General features: G+C 37.9%; 1 protein-coding gene across 2 annotated transcripts in view; it reads left to right on the forward strand.

Annotated features, from left to right (window-relative positions):
• The first annotated feature begins 6,561 nt into the window (after nt 1–6,561).
• NUP205 (nucleoporin 205) overlaps nt 6,562–24,681 on the forward strand; it is a 45,707-nt gene continuing 27,587 nt past the window's right edge. The window contains exons 1-15 of one of the 2 annotated variants that reach the window (XM_030959914.1): nt 6,562–6,661; nt 9,690–9,832; nt 10,872–11,043; nt 11,980–12,124; nt 12,969–13,128; nt 14,301–14,529; nt 14,686–14,850; nt 15,579–15,754; nt 17,681–17,797; nt 18,993–19,130; nt 20,180–20,330; nt 21,101–21,306; nt 22,690–22,872; nt 23,537–23,587; nt 24,161–24,370. In XM_030959914.1, the coding sequence (XP_030815774.1) occupies nt 6,634–6,661; nt 9,690–9,832; nt 10,872–11,043; nt 11,980–12,124; nt 12,969–13,128; nt 14,301–14,529; nt 14,686–14,850; nt 15,579–15,754; nt 17,681–17,797; nt 18,993–19,130; nt 20,180–20,330; nt 21,101–21,306; nt 22,690–22,872; nt 23,537–23,587; nt 24,161–24,370 (2,274 nt within the window). In that variant the 5' untranslated portion in view covers nt 6,562–6,633. Of the gene's footprint in view, nt 6,662–6,999; nt 7,058–9,689; nt 9,833–10,871; nt 11,044–11,979; nt 12,125–12,968; nt 13,129–14,300; nt 14,530–14,685; nt 14,851–15,578; nt 15,755–17,680; nt 17,798–18,992; nt 19,131–20,179; nt 20,331–21,100; nt 21,307–22,689; nt 22,873–23,536; nt 23,588–24,160; nt 24,371–24,681 lie in introns of those variants that run through there. The other variant, XM_030959915.1, reaches the window with a different exon arrangement.

A 24,681-nucleotide genomic window follows, 5' to 3' on the forward strand; every position in this document is an offset into this window, starting at 1 on the left:
ATGTGACAAAATGTTACCAAAGAAGTGATTACTCCTGTCCTACCACAGCAGTCCTTGTGTCAATAGGTTCTAGCAATGGCAGCCAGGCTTAAATTGAAGAACTTCTTACTAAGCTATGTAAGCCATAATTTGGATGAGAAAATGTGGGATACGGGCAGAGAAGCATGGTGAGAACAACACACACCGCCCTGGGTGATACTAGAGTTGAGTGTGCACTTACTGTGCTGCATTGTATTCTTCCCCTTGATTTTAAAAACCAGCTGTTAATAATTATCCCCTTAATGGTGTCCAAGTTTGTGTTTGCACAGTATTTAAAGAGGAGGTAAGTTGCTTACAGACAGGGATTCCTAGAAATGAAGTAGGCTGTTAACTCTAGAGGGATACTAGCTCCCCAAAAAGCTAGCTCCTTGTCTCGTGTTATGTGTGAAAGTTCGTGTGAAGCAAGACTTGGAGTTGGATCATTATTTCACAGAGCCATGAATAGAGAGAAAAGACACAATTTTCAAACAAGAAATCAGTTTATTGAGAGCACTGGGGCTATATGACTCACTGATTTATCTGAGTAGGCAAACAAACCTGAAAGTATTGAAAGAATAGCTGTGATCAATGAAAATAAAAACATTATTTTGTTCTTGCTCAGATCAGAAAAAAAAATCCACTCTATGAATACAGATTGCCTAGATTTGGAATATCTGTAAAGGAAGAAAGTTACAGCTGGTCAGGTTGACAGAGCTGGTAGTTCACTTTCACGTTTGGCTCAGGCTTTCAAGAACTCTCCAAAGTAGCTATCGCCGAAGTTTTTTTTTTTTTTTTGTGAAAAGACAGTGAATTAATATTTGAGTCAAACACATGCTGATGTGTTTGTCAAAAAGACTTGATCACTGAGACAAATCACAAGAGAAATATTCTTCACCTGATGGTCAGATTAGCCTTTTGAATGGTGGGATTTTCTCTGCCCCATTCCCCAGCAGGTTCCAGTTGCATATCTGGTGGAAGTTTAATTATTTTCACAACGTTAAGTGTCACTAACAAGAGACTGAGAGCATAGAATGCCAAAGATCCCTCCTACATTCATGGGAGGTAGCAGTTGTATATTAAGCTGGAAGGGAAGAATTTAGCAAGCCTCTCACAACCTGAACAAATAATCTGAACTCCTCCAGTGAAAGGGAGACATCAATCTCTCCTTTAATGCTCTTCAGATGTCACCTCAAAACTGACACTAGACTTTGTGAGAAGTTCTGGGAAAACATACTTTGAAACACATTTATCATCATCCAACATGAAACAGTGTCAAACTAAGACACCCAAAAGGCATAATCAAATCCTCATTAAAACTATGGCCACCTAATTTTTAGGGGTTTCTCATAGCTTAGTGTCCTTGTGTAGTTGTAGTCTAAATATACCTGCAAGCAAACCTTTCCCACAGTGTTTCAGAATGAGTCAGTACCTCAAGCTTCTCCTGGGCTGGACCTCACCATAACTACTTGTTTCTGCAGACAAACTGCTCATTAAAGAGGACTCGGAGTGATGCATAAGAAAAACAAAATTATATTGTTACTAGGCAGATGCCCAGGAATGCAGCTGAGTGATGCAAATACAGCAGAAGACTTTAACAGACATGTGACTTCCACTGAAATATTCTGAAATCAGAATCGATTAATACAATTTCTTGTTCCAGAAATTGAATTTACTCAGTCCATGTTCTTTAAATTATTGCTCCTGAACATAATTCTTCCTGATTCTCAGCAAACTTACATGAAATAAAAAAATGGAGCAGAAAGCAAATAATCTCTTATGCTACCTAATTACACAGGGTAAAAATAAGTTTTTTCAATAAGTTATCTCAGACCACCATGACAGGGAAAGTATTTCAGTAACAAATTGTCAGAAGTGCACAAACTATGTTTTGCATACATTTTTTGGGTACAGGATGCTTCTTGTCTTCTGTCCAGAGAACTCCTAAGATGTGGACAGTGCTGAGAAGATAATTAACAAAATGGTAGCATAATTTGTGAAGCAATTTTACATTGCAGTACAGATGGCATTGCAAGGTAGCCTTTTCCTGAAGCTCATTGGTTCCTATATCAATTTCATTCAGTTTGTAAGTACAAAGTCATTATTTATATCGTTAGTTTAAATTGACTCCCTCTCCCATTTCTTGCATTATATCTAGTTATAGAAACCCTGTGCTTTACATTAATAGCACAGAGATTTTTGTGCAATTTTACACAACTTCAGTGCTGCCCAAGTGAACTCATTATACTCTCATAGCTTTGCACTTATTCCAACCCACCCATTCTTGGATGGGAACCCAAAAGAATGAAAGAAGTATGTAAGTCAGCTGCAGAATATATACAACATGCTTCAGAAAGTGCTCAGAGTGAATTACAGGATAAAGCCTGAATTTGCAAAACCAGCAACTTGCAAAAACATCAGCCATCCTTAAATCTGATATGTAAATCCCTGAACAGAATGAATATCAATAAGGCAGTTGATGTGCCAAGACTTCTATTTACTGTATCAAATATCTTCACTTTACTTATGCTTTGTTTTTCCAGCATTTCCTTGGTTGTAGGTTTCTGCACTCCTTGTTGTCAATTACTGGCAGCTACATCGTTACACTAATCAGATCACCTTCTGGGCTAATAACTGCCTCAATGCCCTCAGTAGCTGAATGGAGAAAAAAAAAGAAATACTATTCTTCATTCCAGAATAGAGAAGAAAGAGAAACAAAGCAGATAGCTTTAAGGGCCCCAAAGCAGGAATTAGGGAAAAAATAACTCACGATACATGACAGGGCCAAGAACAGAATTTTCACTCTACCTCTGAAGCCTGAGCAAGGCTCATACAGTCCCTGACAAGCAGGATATTGCTTAGCAAGGCATTCATGTCTGGTCAGATGCCTATAGTCACTAATTGTCTTCACCTACACAGGAAGGGCAGCGCTTGCTGTTCATCTCCCCCTGCTTCCTGACCCCAAAGAAGGTCTTCATGTAACTTTGAGAACTTTTAGCTCATTCTTGCTTTTGGCTAGATAAACCACTTACACGAGCTAGCAACAACCTCACGCAGTGTCTCTGATCAGCTTAGATACCATGGTGACACTAGAAATATCTAGGATGGAAGACAGAGAAATTACAAAATTATTTCGAGAAATGCTGAAGGGAAAGCAGACCTTCTTCTAAGATTTGATGCCAAGCAAACTATCTTCACATACAAAGCACGCTTTTTGCAGCAAAGACAGGATTATAGCCAGCTAAGAAGTTTCTAGGAAATTTAGCCAGCACATAAGACAATTCAAGACTTTTTTACTCTGCCAACTAACATAAAACAAAAATACAGTATTTTTCCTCTGTTCAGATGATGGGGCCAGGCTGAAGATCCGTTCAATCAGCATTCCAGGCCTGCTGTGAGATGCTATACCCATTTTTACAGAACAGTAAGCTGAGATGCACAGAGTTAGTGTCAGTCAAAACAAGAGCTCCAGGAAGTCTTACGATCTAATCAGTAGCCAGAAATGTTTCTGGCTTTTTGAGAAAGAGGCATATTTCACAATGCAAAGACTGGTCTAGTTATGTAGATGCACTTTTACAAGGCAACTTTTTCAGTTTCAGCTGCAATGTTGAAAAGCCTTTTTTCATTTTTCTCCATCGTGTGATGGAGATGTGAAAGATGTGATCATACTGACACTAAAGATTAAAGGTTTGAAATTAAGTAGGGCCTCTTAGGCATTTGAACAATAGTCTTTTTTTGGCTAATAATTATTCTTCCTGGTAATAATAACATGTAAAGAGAGTAAATTATATCATCATCATTGTTATCTTCATATCTTGATGTATGCTTTGACTATGAACCACCAAATACAGTACTATCAAAATTAAGAATGTTACACCTGTAGCACATCACAAACCACCTACAAGTTACAAAGAGTAGGTTCCTACTGTGCAGCTCATTTTAATTATTACTAAGAATTATTTCCACCTACAGAAATTAATGTGGGTCTCTCACCACACAAGCAGAATTCACTACCCTACGGGCAATTTGGAACCTCCTTTCCCTGGAATCCAGGGGAATTAATATCCATCCCATGTATTTAGTGTCAGCCTACCTTTGATACTTCACAGATTTCAGTCTAGTAATTAAGGATGAAAGACATTGGTGTCCCTTCTTGAACCCATCTGTGTTGCAGAGCTTGCTGAGAGCTATTGTTAGGGAGAGGAATGAGGTATTCTTTCCCTATAGTGACTTGTCAAAAATAGACTACCAAACCAGCCAGTGATCCTGGGTAAACAATGGGAACCTAAATTACAGGACAGCAAATAAAGCAAGAATAAGCAAGAATTACTATTCATGGACTTCCCTACTCATTAAAGCATGGATGGATGGATGCAGTTATGCCAATAAAAATATGTGCAGAATGTATGGTATGGTGTAGCTAGATGCCTCTCTTACTTCATCCATACTAGGAGCTGAACTATCACAACTATTTTGCATTAAAATATCACATTGCTGACAGAGAAAGAATATAATAAATGCTGTGCAGCTGGAGCCAAATGTGGTATTTTTTCTTCTACAGTTCAGCTGCCCAATGACCTACCCCTTGCCATCCACTATTTCAGGCTGTCTTTTTTTTCTTGTTGCTATGTGACCCTAGGTCAATTGGCAAGGAGAGGAAAGAATTATTTGGAAATTTAAAATACTAAATCTGCAGTGGTTAGAAAGGATTTTTTCCTTCAACAGAGTTAAAAAAAAAGTGGGTGCAATCTGGCTGTATCTGAATGCCAAAAGAAATATGACAGCTCTTAATGCCTGGGAAAGGCTTTAAAAAAATCAATTATTTATTTCTCTCTCTACTTTAAAACTTCATGTTTCTTAAGGAAACACAGCTTAGGAAATCACTCTGTAAGCCAAATTTTTCAGTAACTTTTGAACCTGTTGCAATTTCTGAGTCAATTCCAACCTAATCTGATCAAAGGCTAGAGGGCTCATAAACTTAGCAAAAATCAGGGAATGTATAGAGGAAAAAGATCAAAATTAGAATCGCTGTGGAAGGAAAGACTGAAGCAAAACCTTAAGCTATCCATTGCATTTACTGTGGCCAGGTGATCAGCACAGGTATCTCCAAGTTTGTCTGATACCTGCAGGACTAGGGCTTCACAGGGAAGGATGCACAGGAGAGGATACAGGAATGCACCACCCAGGTACCAAGGCTGCTTTAGTTCAGCTGCTTGGGGAATAAGTTCACTTATTTCCTACTTTTACCTCTTGCCTGGCATTCTTAATTTCCTGGAATGAAATTAATAATTCACTGTCATTCTCATCATTATAGGTCTGGTCTGTTCATGGCTAAGACCAGGATAAGGTAAATCTCAAAGAAATATGGGACCTTTGACTAAATCAACAAATTAGGCCAAATTATTGAGAACACATTCATCTACTGAACTCTGAGAATTCCCCTCTTTTCTAAAATATTCATTTCTCTCTCTTCTTCTGACTAAGTGAAACAGTTTCTCTGTTTTCTCTTTTTTCTTAGAGCTGTCTTACCAATTCACTCTCACCCCAGGAGCTCTGCTTTCTCTCCATTACCCCTTCTGCCATCCCATTATAGGGGAAATCTGCAGAAGCAAAGAGAGATATTTTGCCAATTTCCCACGGGTCTAGTTCATTGGACATGGTTTTGCAAACATGGAATACTGGTTTAATAAAGTTCAAGAGGGGAAACTATTGGAACTAAAAATGAATACTTGTGGTGGCATTTTTTTATCCTAAAGGTAATACAGGAGGGAAGTGCTGTAAGAATGTTGATTACTGCTGGGACAGAGAATGGTAAATTGACTTCAGACACAGACTACTAAGATACTGATATTTGTTCCTCAGCTCCAGATAAATAAGTGTATAAACATGCTTTTTATTTTCTTTTCTTTGTGCCTGGTACTTTCTCTTTCTTGCACATACTTTGAGTTTAAATGCAGCTTTCTTCACAGGATAACTCCTATCAGATCTGGGTTTTTTTTTGGTTTTTTTTTTTTTTTTTTTTTTTTTTTTAATATTACCGTATACAAGATTGTAAACCCTCATTCATATGCAAAAATTATTTATGGTATCTATTTTTTTAAAGACTTCAATCAGAAACCAGACAAGCTGGAATCATCCTGATGATATTTTTTTTTCAGTCAAAAACTAAATAAATTAAAATATTCTAGTGAATGTATCTCCTAGTGCGGTGTCTGAATTCAGGTATTTAGCCATATTCAGTGAAAACGGCTTCTAGGGCAGGGCTTGGAAGGAAAGACTCACTTGAGCGTGGCATGGAAAGGAAAAGGGAAAGAAGAACGGAACGGCACGGACTCGCTGTGTTATTTAGATCAGAGGAGCGAAGGCGGGAGTGCAGAAGCCGGCGCTCTCCCTTTCCGCAGCCGCCCGCAGGGAACACGAAGCCGACTGGCACGCGGAACCACGAATCTGCATTGACTACAGCTCCCATCAGCCCGTGCGCGGGGCTGCCCCGCTGCCGCCGGAGCCGCTGCCCCTGGCGGGGCCCAGCGGCGCGGTGCCGCGGCAGCGAGGCGGGGCCCGGGCACGCCCGGGCCTTCCTCGGGCGTCGGCGCCGCGACGCGCCTCCCTCTCCCCAAGATGGCGGCTCCGTTGGCGGTAAATTCGGGTAAGAACAATCCGAGCGTGGGGCTGCGGCTTCTCCTCCGCCTCTCCCCGCGGCCATCCCGGTCCCCGGCCGCCGGCGGCCCAGCGCCTCTCCTTCGAGGCCGCGGAACCGGGGCGGCCGCCCTGGGCAGGCCGGGCGTGGCAAAGCGGCGAGGCGAGGCCCGGGCGGGCAGCGGGGAAGGGCTGCGGGGCGCCGGCCGGTGCGGGGCGCGGTGTGCGGTGTGCGGGCAGGCGCTGGAGAGCGGCCTCCCGTGCGGCGGTGCCCGGGCTCGGGCCGCGCAGAGCTGCCCGGGGCCGGAGCTCTGCGGTCAGAGTTGCCGCCGTGCCTGGCTGGTCCTGGCGGGGAGTCACGTCAGGCATCCAAGCCTCCTTGCTTACGGAGGAGTGTGGTAATTCGGTGTGCACGTGGTTAGGCATTACTTCGGTATTACACTCATCTCCTAATGCTGTGTGGTGTAAGAGGCAAAAGAGAAATTATCCAGACTCTTGCCCTGCTTTCTACATGTAGTGCCGTTCAGTAGTTAGGGAAAAAAAGCCCCCCCACCCCCATCCCTCTTTAGCCTTCTTTTTGTAAGACTGGACCAGGTCCCTTCTTTCAGCCTCTCATTCATCCCATTCTCTGGCTTGCTATTTCAGTGTCTAGCTCTGAGGGCCCAAAATTGGACACAGTATGGGAGTTAAGGGCTCTGAGATGCTTAAATAATAATTTATTTGCATTTGCTGGCTACAGCTGTTAATACAGCCTGTAGAGAGCCTTTGCTATGAGCCTGTGCTGCTGACTGGTGTTAAGCCTCCTGTCTGCCAGGATGCTTGGGTGTTTGTCTGTAAAGCGCTCTCCAGAAACTCCCTTGGTCCCCAGCCTGTGCAGTGGTTCTGTGTTGGGTGCAAGATGTTGCATTTACTCTTGTTGAGCTTCATTAGGTTAAGAGAAAGAGAATGGAGACCCTGTGAAAAACGGTTATCACTGGCATATAGGCCAAAAGGTCTGTAAATAAGGTTTTGGATGTCAATAGTGACAGTTAATAGTCAGTATTAATTCTAGGTAATAGAATTAAAACCTCCATTCCTGTGGCGAGAAGATTTTTTGTTCTCACTGAATGGATTGCATCCCCTTTTCTGTAGCCTTACAGAAAAGCAGTAATAAAGCAAAGACTCTTCATAAAAACTATGGCTTTGTTGAAGTGAAAATTGGAGTAGTTCAAATGAGACTGTTTTATGAGTTACACAGCAAGAGAGTCTATAGCCTTTTAATTAAAAAAAACTAGGGGAAGAAGGAGTTTTTACAAGAACTATGAGAAAAATTAAAAGGAGATGTGGCACTAGAACTGGTAAAGATTTTGCCTTAGGTTATAGTATATTGTTTGTGCGAACAGACATATCATGGTAGTGTCTATCACTTGGTAAAGTGTTCAGGCATATAAGAATCAACTGCTGCTGTTGCCAAGAGAAGCAGCTCAGCCTGTCTTTTCTTGCTGTCCCTGATGGGAAGGTCAACCTTCCTAAATTAGTAATAATAGAACAGCTTAAGTGGGAAAAAGTCAGCATGGTTGCTGAAGTCCCACCTCTTCCTATTCCAGGTGCCTATTCCTTTCTCTGCAATAATTCATCTTTGTGCCATTGCAGAGCAAACTGGGTTGAAGATGTGATCCTGTTGAAAATAAACTCCTTTTTGGATTAGATTTTGCTTAGAGAAGTTAGATCCTTAATTTGTTCTAATTCCCTAGAGTACGTGTGTTTGGGCTGGTGCAAAGCAATGATGTGGTAGGAACAAGAGCAAACAAATGGGCCAGGGAAGTAGTTGAACAGCTTTTGGCAGGCACTGTGGTTTGCTGCTGGTGTTTATTGGACTTGGTAATGTAGTGAGAGTGAAAAGACAATTCCAAGTGGAAATAAATCTGAAGTTGTGTGGGACAGCCAGTTACAGCTGAGTGTGAAATTATGCGTGAAATTATGTAGTAGCTATTTCTAGGCAGGGGTAACATTATAGGAGTTAAAACACTGATGCTCAGAAAAGACAAATTTGTCCCTTTTTTACAGGTTGGCCTGACGCAGCCATACTGGCACTGCAAAATTGTTGTCTCAGTCATTTGTAAATTCACATGTAGCTACTCAGCATGAATGGCTTAACCATTTAAGTGTGTAGACTTCACCATTTAAGTATGGCAGTCTTTGATCTGACATTCTAGAGGTACTTTGAAGCTTAGGAGATTGGCATTTTGATTGTTGGGAGGGATATCAATTTTAGTTTGAGTAATCAAACTAAAATTGTTTGTAAAAGAGTTTGTGCTCTCTCAACAGAGAATGTTTTTCTCTGATTAGTGAGGCAGGATTTTACACCCCTTCCAGATTACTAGCTCAGTACACACTGGTTCATCTCTGACAATGTAGGAGCAATAAGGGTGATTTAAATAGCTTGCTTTTGCTTAAACTGCTTTTGGTTTTTCCCAACTTGCTCACTCAAGTAGTAATCTTTGGAAATGGTTGAAACAATTTTTTCTTCAGCCATCTGCTTTAATGCAAGAGTATTGTATATTTTGATTTGATGGGTTGTTTGGCTAATAGTGAAACTAGTCCTTTTCTGGAGTGTATTGTAGAAGTAGTAGAGTCACAGTCCTGGAGGGATTTAAAAGACGTGCAGATGTGGCACTTGGGGACATGGTTTGGTGGTGGACTTGGCAGTGTCAGATTAGTGCTTAAACTCAATGACCTTAAAGGTCTTTTCCAACCTAAGACCTGTATTATCAGTGTTCTTGTAAGATGACTTTCAGCACCAGAACTTAGGTTTGTGCATTATCTTTTTTTGGTTCTTTACTTCCCTAAATGCAATTAAGTTTTATATCAGACCATTGTTGGGGTTTTTTTGTGCCTTAGGAAAGGAAAATACTCTTATCTGGATGGGTGTAAGAGTATACTGACATGCCAAGAGTAACAGTAAACTAAAAAAGAGTCTACTTATTGAGAGCAATATAGAAATAATTTGTTTTCTTCCTTTCTCTATTTCAAATACATTGTTTTATCTCTCCTTTTAGCTGCAAGCTTGTGGGGTCCATATAAGGACATATGGCAGACTGTAATGAATGCCATTTGGAAAAGGCAACCTGAAGCTGTTCATCGTCTCGATCAAGTTTTAAAGAAGCACAAATCTGATTTCATTTCTCTCTTCAGAAATCCGGTACTGGACTAATGCTTTCTTCTGGAATGTGCTGGAGAGTTGATGATTTACTCTGTCTTATATTGTTGTCTTACGTGCCATTTTAGACCCTGGCCATCCTTTTCATGTGACATTTTTACAGTACATAACACAGATGTGTTATTCCAGTCCTGTTGCTATTCAGTCAGAAATAGTATTAAGTGGGAAAAAATAATACATGCATATTATATTGTATCATCTACAGGATCATTTTATCTATGATGATTTTTTTCTCTCATTATTTGAGTGCTATTTTGAAAGGAATAGTAAAAGTATCTGATGATCCATCAGTCATGTATTAACTTTTTTGTTACTCTTGTGCATCTGAAATAAAGCACAAAGCTATTTTGTCTGGTTTTGCTCATATTTCAGTCAGATTGACAAACAAAAAATAGGTGAACACATGAACTTAAAAAATACAGAATGTGTCTTGTTCAGAATGCCAGATAATGTGAAAAAGCTCCCTGTTTCTTGGCTGGTGGATCATAAGATAGTAACTAGAAATATATCTTCTTTCAGGGGTGTAATTTCTCCAATAGTAGATGACTTTTTTAAATTGAAAGGTCAGAAAATTTAACAGTCAGCTATAAAGTTTCATCAGTATATTTTAGCATCTCAGTTTAATAGAAAAAGAATGATGTAGAGAACAGTTGGGAGTAACACAACAGTTCTGATCAACAACCCAGATGTCTTTCACTGAGTTGATGTCAATTCCTGTTGAGAATTGTATCAAAGTTTATTTTCAACCACTAGTATTTTGAGTAAACTAAATGTCAGCACTGATTGTATAAGATTAGTTTTTTACATTCCCACCACTGCTGTCCAAGAGACCACTGCTGTCCAAGCATGGAGCATTTTTAGGATGCCTTTACTATCTCTGTTTAAAAACAATGCCTTTGTTTTTATGATGACAACCTAACTTGACAGAACTGTATTTGCGAGGAAGGATTAATGTGTAAAGCTTTATTCAGCATTTGATCTTGCCATTTTGAATAACTTCCGATGCTTGTTTCTCTTGCAGCCAAAAAATGTTCAGCAGCATGAGAAAATTCAGAAAGCAAGCACAGAAGGAGTTGCTATCCAGGGTCAGCAGGGAACTAGGCTTTTGCCGGAGCAGCTCATCAGAGAAGCCTTTATCCTCAGTGACCTTTTTGATATTGGAGAGCTGGCAGCTGTTGAGCTCCTTCTAGCTGGTAAGAAGGGAAAATATTTAAGATCCAGAGAAATACTCCTTAAATAGGGCCTTCTTATTGAAGTGTTCATTTAAGGTGAATTAATGATACAGTGAAGACCTTAGCTTCCTATCACAGAATGTTCTTAAAAGGAAATTCTCACTGTAATGTCATATGGTAGCAAACCCTAATGTTTGTATGCTCAGCTAATATACCCCTCAGCAAAGGGGGGTATATTCTTAGGAGGTTTTATGATTTACTTTCTGTATCACTGAATTTAAATGTAATTAAAACATGATTGAGAATTTTTCCATAAAGCAGTGTAATAGATACTGATTCTTCAGATTATATGTTAGTTATACATTGCTGTGTGATTAGTTATCTAATAACTGATTAGTAAGAGAAGTATTCTGGAAAGTGACACATTCTTTGTGTAGAAGATTGATTTTAGAATCGTTAAGTTAAAATTGTTAGTTGTTATTACTAGCTACTGTTCATTTACTTGAAAAATTCGTTAAAGAAGTAGATTGCAAGTTTGTCACCTTTGGAAAGCCATCTTCAAATCAGGCTCACTTTCTATTTTGAACTTGAATTTTCAATGTAGTTTCAGATAGAAAATTTAATTTTGACTAAAAGATATTTCTATGATAATCATCTGGAATTGATTATTAAGATGGGTACATATAGTGGCAAATACCATTTGGACGAGGATATTTATGGACTAACACAAAAAAAAAATTGTATGTTTTAATAGTTGAATATTAATTTTACCAATAGCACCCAAAATATCTGAGATTTCTATTAAGTGTCTGAAACAAATCAAAGTGGTACTGAATAACCACAGTTACTTTGAATGTGATATTTGTATTTCAATTAGAAATACAAAGATACAGAGCTGTTATCAAGGCATGTATGTTCAACTCTCTCTGTCTGTTTCTGTGCATTTTCATTCACTAGGAGAACACCAGCAGCCTCACTTTCCTGGCCTGACAAGAGGTCTAGTGGCGGTTCTGTTGTACTGGGATGGAAAAAGGTGCATCGCCAATTCACTGCGAACCCTCATCCAGTCACGCCAAGGCAAGACGTGGACATTGGAACTCAGGTCTGTAGCAGGGCAATAAGCTGATCAAAGCTCTTTGTTTTGAGTGCTTTTAGAACTAATTAGACTAAAGGGAGTATGTATAGTCTCGAATTTGCTTTTTTTCTCGTAACCTGATGCAGCTGCTTTCATGTTTGTTTCTAAAGCATAATCTTTTTTTGCACATATTTTTGTTGGATTATAGGGATATCTATTTTACTTTCAGTTCTTTCATGCTACCTCACTTTTTGGTATTTTATTTCACAGACTGTCCCAGTCATTGTTGCTCTAACTAGTGGTCATTGCTCAGTATTTGAGGACACTGCTGTGTTCTGACTTTCTGTGTACTGTAAAAGGGAATTGTGATCCTAGCTTTACTTAAAAAGAATGTACTGTCTACTGGTGAACATTGTATGCTATTATATTTTTGCCTTGAAAAAGAAAGCAGTGCACACTGCTTCCAAGTTGGCTAGAGAAAGATGAAAAATGTGTTCTAGTGTAAATATAAATTGTGAGTGCAGTATCTGGACAATTGCATTTACTAGTAAGAAAGAGCCTGTGAGCTTGTGAGTTATGTGCATCTTATAATACTTTTTCCTTTTAATAGAAATCTTAACTAGCTGATCCCTGTTGTATTCTCATTCCATGTTCTTGAACCTACAGCTACCTAAAAACTCTGTATCACTTCAGCACAATGTTTTGAGGGCAGTACTTACTGATTAGTGATGCACCTTCACTTAATCTCTGTACATAATTTATTTGCTTGTTTTTTTGTAATCAAATACATTTTATGGGATTCAGTATTTTAGACATGTTTGTGACTGGAAAACTATGATTAATTGTTAAATTTATATTTTTTCCTTTTCAGTCAAGAGTTAATTTCCATGACAACACGCTTTACAGATGACTTAATGGAGCAGGGTTTGACTCAGAAGATCCTCACACTTGTGTCTCACATTGATTTGAACAATGAATTTGATAAACTCCAGAGAGAGCGAGGATTGGGCAGTGAGAAACATCGCAAAGAGGTAAAATTCACTGAGCATGGATATTCTTCTGTGTTACTGAACACATTAGGATAGAGTTAGACTGCAAGGGGTCCTTTACCTTTGCACAAAGTCTGCTGCTGTCTGAGATCACAGGTACTGCTCCACAGCTTGTGCAGTATCAGTATGGGATTCACATTGCTTCCTGCATTTCTATTTTGCTGTTGCTCCGAGATGCTACGGTGTGTCTTATTTTTAGTAAAGAGTTCTAACAGTAAAAATCTAAACTTAATATTTACACTATGTGTAAATTTCTTTTTTTTTAATTCTGAAGTCTGTATTTTAAATTATCACCACTACCATTATCTGTACTCTTGACATAAGAAAAGTGAGCTAATTCACAAATTATTAAAACAGATTGAAACCAAGTTGAGTCAGGTGAATAATTCTCTTAATAACCCAATTATGTTAATATGAATGAAAGCATTTCTAATATTTAAGTGAAAATTGCTTGAAAATACATTGTCATCTCTGTAGTTCTTGGACTTAATTGACACTGTGACTAACTGCAGCATAATTTTGCTAGCAGGAAGATTTTAAACATTATTTTTTAAATTTTTGATCTCCTTTCTAATGGGTGATCTGCCTAAAAGTCATAGCCCTGTGTAATAATAGATCAATTTACTCTCCACTGGATAAAGAACTAGCCTGACACTTTTACTATGAATCTAGAAACTGTGGAAAGAGTATCTTTCTCATTTATCTTAAATTACCTTAATTTACCTTAGTTTCACCTGAAGATTGATTTTTTGGGACAAAGGGAAGGTTGACTGTAACTGGGGTAACTGCCAGTGCAGTTGTGTAATTAGAGACAGGGAATGTGCCTTCTGTGTGATACATTTACAGCTATGTAAATTCTATTTAGATTGATGTCTCTTGACCTTGACAGGGATACTGGTTTTTGTGTAGTCATATTCCCAGGTATCTACTCACACCTCTCATGAAATACATAGGAATATCAATGCAATTAACAAGTAGAAGTGTCCTTTTTTTTTCAGCAAAGATACCCAGCATTTTCTGTAGCTGCTGTCTTCAGAGTGGTTTTTAGTTTAAGCATTATGTTTGACTGAGAAGGAGAAATTGAACATGTTACCAGAATAGGTATATTCACTGGATTGGTTCTTACTGTTTGCTTGTTTTTTTGTCTTGTAAAGGTTTCTGATCTCATTAAAGAATGCCGACAGTCCTTGGCTGAAAGTCTCTTTGTGTGGACCTGTCAGTCACCCCTGAGTAAGGATGACACTCTACTCCTCATAAGTTACCTGGAGAAGGTAACAGTGGAGGCTGATGGCTCGTTGGATGGCGTGAACTTGTCTCTTCTCATGGCTCTCCTTTACTGCTTTGATGTCAGCTTTCTGGAACAGGGGGCAGAGGATCGTGAAGGTAATGCTGGCAGCTTTCCCAGAGGTTACATTGTGCAGATGGATAAATTGTTGTTAAAGCAGTTTTGTTATTGATGAATAACAAATTGGCAGGATTTGGCATGTGTTTTTTCACATTTCTTTACTGGGTATTGGTTTTGTGTTTTCGTTGTTGAAGACTTGATGCACCGGCTCCCTCTGCTAGCAGAAAGACAGTACATAGCAACGATCCACACTCGGCTTCAGGAGTGCCAGCCCTGGAAATTACCCGGCCTGCAAGCCACCGTCAGATTAGCCTGGGCACTGACATTGCGAGGAATATCCCAATTCTCTGATGTGACAGGTAAGGTTCAGTTGCTGTACGTTAGTATTCAGAGACTGCAACTGGTGTAAGTCCAAGGATCCGTTACCTTTCTGAAGTGTTATTTACTTCCTTAAAACCTTTTCTATGTGGATTTGGTTGTAGTGAAATGAATTGCTCTGAAATGTACATAGATGTAGAAGTAATTATTTACTAGTAATAGTTCCTCATTGAAGTGAAAGAGATTTTAATGTACTGGAAAATTCAAGGATTTAATTTTCAGTTTTAGTATCATTTGAATCTGCTTAAATCCAGAATAGATTCTTGATTGTAGTTTTTTTACATCTGTAGATGTTAGACCTCAGTATCTTGACATGATGAATCTATTCATAATTTTCTTTTTTCCATTCTGGACCTCACAAACCATCTAGCTTTCTGCTATGTCAGAATTGAGTCTACTCCAAAATATCTAAAAAAGAAAATATAAACATTATAATTAACGTTTACTTAAAGTTGGTTTGTGGTTCTTGGTTGACTGCCTTAGATTTTTTTGGGGTAAATGGATATGCACCGTAACATTTATTAAAACAGAAAGTTGAGGTCGTCATCTGCCATTAATTTATCTTTTTTTGAGTCTAGTTCTCCTCTACAGTAGAAAAAACAGAGTTGATAGAAGCGTGGAAATTTGCATGTCTGTGTATCCTGAAGTGTATTTGTTTGGTAACAGATTGTTATTTACTTCTTCCCCTCCCTTGAATTCTGTTGCCCAGCTCTAGCAGAATTCACTGAGGCAGACGAGGCAATGGCAGAGCTAGCAATTGCTGATTATGTTTTCCTGTTCCTCACTGAATCTGTTGTGGCATCTGAAAATTTCTACCAGGAGGAATTTTACATTCGCAAAATCCATAACCTTGTCACGGACTTCCTTGCACTCATGCCAATGAAAGTAAGTTGTTTGTGTGAGTAGCACTTACTGAGAAATGTGGGCATCTCTTCTGTGTTTCTATTATTTGGACAAGATAGCACAGAGATTCAGATGTGATGCTCAGCTTGAGGTCCTGCACTTCAGAAAACCTGTTTGCTTCATAGAAGCCATAATGTTTGGGGTTTGTTTTCCACGCTGAAGTAGAATGTGGTTTTTAAAACACTTCAGTGTGGTGAGATTTGCAACACAAGCTTTTATGGTGATAGTAGTGTTTGTTTTACGTTACTAGAATTTAAATGAATGCTAAAATTCCATTTCAGTTTGGGTTTGGTTTTTTTAGTTTTTTCCTGCTTTGGCTCAGATTTTCAGTTGGTTGTAGCTAATGCCTGAAGACAGAGACGTTTGTTACAAACAGGATTTTGTAATACAGGATATAAGACAAAATCAGACCATTGACTTGCATTCTAGTTTGATATAAGCCACTACTAGTTGTTTCACAGGAAATTGTTAGTAGGCAATTGAGGTATAGCCTTACCAATGGAGGTATAGCCTTACAAGGCAACTTTTTGTCTTAACTGCTGATAGGTAGTAGTTGGCTTATATCCTCAGCTGTTTCTACTGAATCTCAAATTTTCGGTAAAAAAGAAGTGTGTGTTTTGCAGGATCTTTGTTTTGCTTTGTGTCTCTGTGTAACCTTTGTTCAGTTTTACTTAAATCTCTTAAGTCAGCATTTTAATTAATTCTTCTGCATAGTTTTTGCATTTATGCTGCTTGCCATTGATGATTTGGGTAAATCTTTTGGTTGCCTCCATTATATTTGTTCAGAACTTGATAATTTGCTTCAGTACCGCAAATAATTGGTTATTTAACTTACTAACAGTTTTTATTTTGTTCAGTTAGGATACCAATTTAGCTAGTTTGCTTTGACCCTTTCCACAGTTATTTGTAGTTTTTAATAATTTTTTCTTGTTACTATTGTTTTTAAACTATTTTTTCCCAATGAGACACAATTATTTTGCTGCTCATTCGATTTTGCATATTGAGATATATTATAGACCATGAAGTAGTCTCTATTGACTGTCAACATGTGTTATTTTTTATGTGTTGAATTGGTTGCTTTCTTCTGTTTCATCTTCTTCAATGTCTCCTTAATATTTAACAATACTTTTAATCTCATGTCAGTTTGCTTTCTATAAACCTCTGTTGGGGTCTCATGTCAAAAGCTTTTTGAATTTAAAATTAAATGTCAGCTGGTTTTTGTTTAATAATTAGTGTTTTCAACACAAAGAAGTTTAGGATGCTGATTAAATGGCTACTTTTTCTTTAAAAATTCCTGCAGTTCTTCTTGCTTTTCTCTTGTTTTTCCTGTGGTTTTTATTGACATGTGATAATGCTCCTGGCTGAGATGGAGTGACTCCAAAGTTGCATCAGTTCAAGTCATAAAGTAGTTGCAAGTAGAAGTAGTCTTTAATAGTGAAGAAAGGTGCAATCTACAGATCTATATACAGGAATCAATATCTTGAATTCATGTTTGCATTTACTTTACATGTTTCTTTTCACTCCTTGTGAATAATGGTCTAGCATCCTTTGAAGCTAAGCTGTCTAGCTTTTAAATTAAAAAGAGGAAAAGGATCCACCTTTTGGAGCGAAACCAAAGTACCTGGTGCAGTCAGTTAGGAAAAACTCCCATGATACAAGTTCAGGACTTTTGCTATGCGCTGAAGGCTTTGGCAGTAAGCAAGTGATTGACTACAACTTTGAGTGCAAGCTCTTGGGAGGGAGAGAGGACTGAAAAAATAGAAAATTGAATATTCTTGTCATGTTCATGCAAGTACGTTTGCTTTCTTAGTTTTAATAGGCCATGTAGACAATTCCATTATTTCTGTTTATTTCATTCTTAGCTAAATATAGACCACCGTTTCTTTTTCCACTTCATAAATCCTGCAGGTGAAACAGCTGAGAAACCGTGCTGACGAAGATGCTCGCATGATCCACATGAGTATTCAGATGGGTAACGATCCGCCCATTTCCCTTCGGAGAGACCTGGAGCATTTAATGCTTCTAGTAAGCCTTATTTTCTTGTAAATTACTGTGACAAATAATGATTGTGACTTTCATTTGTCATCTGAAACTCGTACCTGAATGATACCATATGGTGCTGGATCTTTCCCTTTTGGGATGAATTTTTTTTTTCCTTAAATACAGACACTTTTCTATAATTTTTCATATAAAGGAGTTATATGGAGTTTGCTGTCTTGGTTTCTGATGTTAATGTCATGGTTTTTATTATTTTTAGTAAGCAAATACTGCATTGTTTCTTACATTTGAAGGTTGTAGAGGTTTTACCCCACTGTTGATATCAATTACTCTGATAAATAATTGAAATGTTTAAATAATCCTTATGTGTTGATATATTTGTAATGAGAGTTTTGGAAGACTGTTTTGTATTTGCTGTAGAGTAGGCTCGGTAACGTGACTCCATCAAGGCTGATGGAATTACAAATTCCCTTGTTTCAGTAGAGTTTTGACCATAAGTGTACATTTAAAAGAATGATTTTCTGTCATATTTTCAATAAAATAAAGAAAAGCAAAATAAAATAAAACTGAAATAAAAATACTTACATTTGTTTAAATATTAGCTATTAGGGTTACTTAACTGCACTTTCAGAAAAATCTATATTGAAAAATAAATTTGCGTACTGAACTGAGGTGTTTTATATTTTCTGGTAATTTAAAAACTTGTATTACTAGTCTTTTCCAAAGATACTCCTTCAGGTTATAGGACATTAGCAAGAAAATTTGTAGTGAAATGCTTTCTTAGGCAGCTCAGATAGCTATAGTAAACTTAAATGAAAAAATAAAAATTTGCTCTGAGAAATTTGTATGTTCAGATAGCAGATCAGGTTTCTAATTATAATACTACCTAACTTGTAAAATTAATGTATAAAGGTAGGCCTATGGTTGTTTAAGGAGAAATGACACTGGGTTTTTTAGCAATGACTTAATCCATAATAGTTAAATAAAAAATTATTACATTTTCAATTATATATACATTTTGAATTTTGCTGGCTGTCACTAGTTCCAGTTCTGTTATTTAGAAGCTGTGCTTTTCAGAAAGTTTTAAGAACTGGAACACCAGCCCTGTGATGCTTTGGCTCTCAGATGTGTTTAACTAATCTAGAAGCAGTGCTTATTTTTGAAGTAATTGTTTTTTCTTCCTGGAGTTGTTACTTTTCTTGCATCTTCCTTTTTCTGACAGATTGCTGAGTTGTACAGGAAGGACCCCTTTAATCTGGAGCTTGCCCACGAGTACTGGTGTCCATCAGAGCCCCTGCAGACCTCCACCATCATGGGTTCCTACCTTGGAGTAGCTCATCAGCGACCCCCTCAGCGCCAGGTTATCTCGATTTTCTTGAGTAATTACTAGTAACTTAAAACCAAAGTAACAAAAAACTCTCAAGCAACAAATTTTTTGGTATCCTTATTACAGATAACCTCTAAGAAGACCTTACCTTTTTTCAGTGACTGCTCTGAACATGTCCTGCTCTGCATGGCGTGGTTGTTGTTGCTTGCCCTAAAATGAACTTCTGCCAGCATTGACAGTTGTCAATAACTTAGCAAGAAAGAGTACTAACAAACCTCTGTGAAAATGTTGTTTAGGTTTGATTTGTTACAGTTGCTAAGTGGATTCTGATAGTTCCCTTGTGTTTTTTGTCTGATGACTTCTACGTGCCTTTTTCATGTAACTGAGACGTTAGATTCCTTAACAATTAAAAACCCCAAAACTTTATTAACTGCAGTTGATAGTATTTTAGGGCTAAAATGTCCTAGGAATATTTAAAGTCTAAAAATAATAGTCCATAAGAGACACAACTTAAAATTAGAACAAAGAAATAATCTAGGCAGATAAAGCCGACATTCCAAAAACTCTTTGGGTACCTTGGGTGCTGTTAGCCCTCAATGCTTCTTGAAGGACTGTGCAGTGCTAGGCAAAACTTGTATGAGAGAAATCAGATGCATCCCAGACCCACCCACAATACTGGCAACTTAAATTAGGGCCAGGTGCAAGCAAGCCTAATGACCCTGAAAGGAACCACTGTGTGTATGAGTCACTGTTCACGTATATGACAAGCACACTGAATTCTTTACTTAACTTGCACTGTGAGATGTGCTAATAATACTCCTGTGGAACATTTGGAAGCTGAAGTAAATTTTATCACTAGAAATACAGAATTGCAGAGTTAGTGTATTCTGCAGTCACATGAGTTACTTTGTTTAGTTCCTCTTTTAAACATGTCTGACTGAATAGGCTAGTCTACAAAGGAACTTGTCTACCCCGCCCTCATGACGTTAGAATTTGTTTTCTGACTTTCACTTCTTAATGCTTTCCTATAATACTCAGATTTTCCTTTTTTTTTTTTAAACACTGATCTTTATTTGTTCTAGGTTGTCTTGTCAAAGTTTGTTAGGCAAATGGGAGATCTACTTCCTTCCACAATTTACATCCCATACTTGAAAATGCTGCGGGGACTGGCTAGTGGGCCTCAGTGTGCTCATTACTGCTTTAGTTTGCTAAAAGTCAATGGCAGTAGTCATGGTAAGAGAAGTGACACTTCAGCTCTTTCTCAACTCCTTTTCTTTCCAAAAGTGCGAAGACTCATTTGAGATGAATTGTGGCCTCATACTTTTAACATTTCATTATTAGTACAAAGGTGAAACTGGAATTCTTTACTTGAAACTGTAATCCGAAATAAAACCTGCCAGATGAGGTAGTTTGATGTCTGAGCACCATAGTGAGCAATTCACCTAGTGAAATAATGCTTTTTTAAAAAAATACCCATGTCTTAGCACCATAAGAATGGTTTTTCATGTCAGTGTTGCTCATTATAAAACAAAAAATAAGTAATGTCTTAAAGCTAGCTGTATTTACAAAATATACAATGCAACCTTCCAGAGCTAACTTTTTTCAGAAGTGCTTTGTTCAGTTAGAATTTTTTGATTCATGTAATACAATAGCACTTTCTCAAAATAAGAGATGCTGGTCAGTCCTGTGTTTTGCATTTATTTTGCATTGGTCAAATTATAAAAATCCCCCTACTATGAAGATGCAAAAAATGCTGCAAAGATTCCATTTCATAAAACAGAAAACTGACTTATACTAGTTCTTTGTATTAGCACCTTTCTGTCTCAAAAAAACCATAGACAAGCAAAAGTCCCCAAACATAAATGATTAATTTTGCATACAATAACTTTCCTTTGAACTTCACTTTTTTCTTTAGATAAGAAACTTTTAGTTTTAGCCACCCTGCTTTTCACCCTGTGAAAGAGTAGAAAGAAAATCTTGTCACCTCTTTGTCATTTTTCTAGCGGAAAACATCCAAGGAGCAGGTGGCAGTCCTGTCTCCTGGGAGCATTTCTTCCACTCCTTGATGCTTTATCATGAGCACTTAAGGAAGGACTTGCCAAGTGCAGACAGTGTCCAGTACCGTCACCTGCCTCTCCGAGGCATCACACAGAAAGAACAGGATGGATTAATTGCATTTTTACAGCTGACCACTGTTATAGTCAATTGGGTAAGTAACATTTTATTTGCTTTTCTTTGTTAAAACTTTTTCTTTCCTTGCAAATCATCATCATTCAGCTCTGAAGTTCTCCTTGACCAAAAAAAGTATGTAAGGAAAATTTATCTAGCAGTTGTCATTTTATTAGTGAACTCCAAAAGTATGGGAAACATCAGGAATAACCAAGTAATGACCAAACACTGAAGGTGTAGGTGAAGCAGAAAGAGATTATTCCTTTTCCTGTGTTGTTGGTATTGCTGGTTTTCTTGCTTCCTTGACTCTTGTGCTGGTAATGGACATGTCTTTCAGAAGTGAGGTGTATTCACAATAAATCACTATGGAGTAGGAAAGTTCTTCACCTTTATTTCTGAATTTGAAAAAGCAAAATTATTAGTTGAATTCAAAAGGAAGTGGTAGAAATTTGGCAAGGAATGTGATCAGTTGTGAAATTTGCCTCCAGGGTTATGATTTAAAATATCCCCAAACCAAGGGTGTAAAATGATTTGAATGAATTGACTGGAAGAGAATTCCAGGAGAATAAAATTGCAGTGCATAATTTTGTATTGTGAATTGTCTGTGTAATTCTGAATAGAATTCTGCTCTTAAGTACCAGATTTTGCAGCCTGTGATACAGTGAGATGGCCTTGGTTTTGCTGACACAAACACAAGACAGATCAGTGAAACTAAATATGATTTTTAAAAATTGTCTTTGGCAGAAATGATAATGGGGTGATCCTGTTCGAGCTGTAATGTCAGTATTGGATATGCATGGATAAAGGGAAAGTAATATTTTGTGGCATCATTAAATCATAATCTGGGATGAAGATAAATTTCTTCTAAGGATGCAGGGCATTACCATTTCATGAGGCTAGAGGCTTGTTCCTGTGGTTCGTCTCAGAGTCTCTAGTGAACTTATGTGAATGATGATCCTGTTCTTAGACTAAAACAAAATGATACAAGTTCTTAGAAAACATCCAAGTGAAGTGTGGGTTCATAGAAATACATAGAGATAGGAGTATATAGAATGATTGTAATAGAAAAACAAAGAAAAGTCCCTCTACCCATGCTTGAAGAAGCTGCTAGAATGTAAGTACTTAAAGACTAATTCCATGAATGGTGGTCTACTAAAAAAAGCAGGTTGTTATAAGAAGCCTGTAATATTCAAATAATTTTTCTGTGTGGATAGGCACAATTTTAGTACTTGTAAGTCTTTATACTCAGCTCTTTGTTTAATTAAAATGGTTGGCTTTGGAATTGTCTACTATTCTTTTGATATCTTGTGTACTTTCACGTACAAAGCAGAGTCTTTGGTGATGAACCGTGAATTAGCGATTGTAAGACATGAAAAGCCTTCAAAGTAATAATCTTCAGTTCTGTTTTCTGTTTCCTCTGTAGAGTGAGAATGCTCGCTTGGCTCTTTGTGAGCACCCTCAGTGGACACCAGTAGTGGTCATCCTGGGACTTCTACAGTGCAGCATTCCTCCCATTTTGAAAGCGGAGCTATTAGAAACCCTTACTGCTTTTGGAAGATCTCCTGAAATAGCTGCTTCACTCTGGCAATCCCTGGAATATACACAGGTATTTTAGGATTTTCAGTGCTTAGAACTGTAGCATCTAAGTTAGTTGAAATTGCCAGTAGTATATTTGAAATAGTATTGCATTTCCTCCTAAATTTTCTTTTTGCCATTGTTGGATATAATTTTCTTCACAGTTAATGAATTAGTTCAAAGCAGTTAATGCTTTGAAATTATTTTGAAAATGACAGTATCACCTCAGAGATGTCATTGGCTGTGCTTATTTTACATCAGTACAGGTTTCCTAATAGTCCTGTTTGAACTGTAATTGCTGCCTTATTTTTAGTTGCTAATAAGAGACCCTGACAATAATGACATCTCACCACCTTTGCTTCCTAATTTATGATATTTCTTAAAATACACTATTGTAGGAGATAATGAGGGAAATGTCTTTCCCCCACCCAATATAAGATAAAAATTATTAATGTGAAAACGTGATGCGGATCTTGGAGATTGTAAAGCTGGAAGCATACAAGTGTCAAACATAATCCAGCCTCTCAGACAGAAAATCTTGTCTTTTTATCCTTTAAAAGGATTTAGAAATCTGCTTCTTAGATCTAAAACGTGATGAGTATGGTTTTTTTTTTACTCCTGATAAAAATTATGGAGATGCACTTTGATTATGTGAAATGTGTTGGTCTGTTTTAATTTCTCTTTCTGTTTTGAAGATATTACAAACTGTGAGAAGTCCAGGCCAGAGACAAGCAATTGGTATTGAGGTAAGAGAGTCTCTGTACTTCGGCAGCCTCTCTGGTTATCTGCATATGCATTTGGGAAGCACTTGCAGAGGCTGCCGCTCCTTCATGTGTCCGTGGGAAACTTTTCTAATAGATGCTGTTGTTTCACTGCTTTGTAATTTACTTTCAAGCCTGCTTGTAATTTCTGGAAAATTTTTGTATATAGTTCAGCTTCATGCTACTAACAGAACAGCATCTAAACCCTCAAATTCCTCATGAGCACTTCTTACTAACTTTTTCCTAAAGTGGACTCACTTTTGTTACATCTTGGTATAGCTCACTCTGTGTCTAACAACAGTGGTAAATAAAAACAAAGTAGGTAAATGTTGAGGCTTATCTTCAAGTAGCTCAGAAAGGAATGAATGTGTTGCTGAGCTGAAATAACAGTACTGATGCTTTGCTGCTTTGCTCTGTTTGTGTTGTACTGTAGACAGAAATGGTGCTACGTTGATTCACTGTGAAGTAATCCAGAGATGATGGAATTATTTCTCACATGTTTCTTCCTCCCCCCAAAATTTGTGATTTGTCTTCTCTTTTTGCTGTCCTTCTGGGAAGGTTGAATTGAACGAGATTGAGTCCCGCTACGAGGAATATCCTTTAACCCGCGCCTTCTGTCGGCTCATCAGCACACTAGTGGAGAGTTCATTCCCAGCTAACCTTGGAGCAGGTCTGCGCCCTCCAGGCTTTGATCCCTACCTCCAGTTCCTCAGGGATTCTGTGTTTCTCCGATTCCGCACCAGAGCTTACCGGAAAGCTGCTGAAAAAGTAAGTTTTGGTTGAAAATATTTTTTTCCTTAGGATATAGTTGTTGATGAGGCTTAGATCTGTTTGAGAAAGCTGTGAAAAAGTAACCTAGAGCACTTGATAGTGTTTTGATTCTGTAAACAGGTGATATTTCAACTCACGGATGAGGATATACTTCAAAGGAGCCTGTATAAAGTGCCTTTTAAAAAAGAAGTTTGTATTCCTAAATTTCAATTTGCTATGCAGGATTCTGCAAGTCTACTTCATGGCTAATGATTTCTGAACATGACATGCCCAAACTGACAAGTCACATTTGTCCTTTTCTCAATGTT

This window comes from Camarhynchus parvulus, chromosome 1A, assembly GCF_901933205.1.
Source record: "Camarhynchus parvulus chromosome 1A, STF_HiC, whole genome shotgun sequence".
Lineage (NCBI taxonomy): Eukaryota > Metazoa > Chordata > Aves > Passeriformes > Thraupidae > Camarhynchus > Camarhynchus parvulus.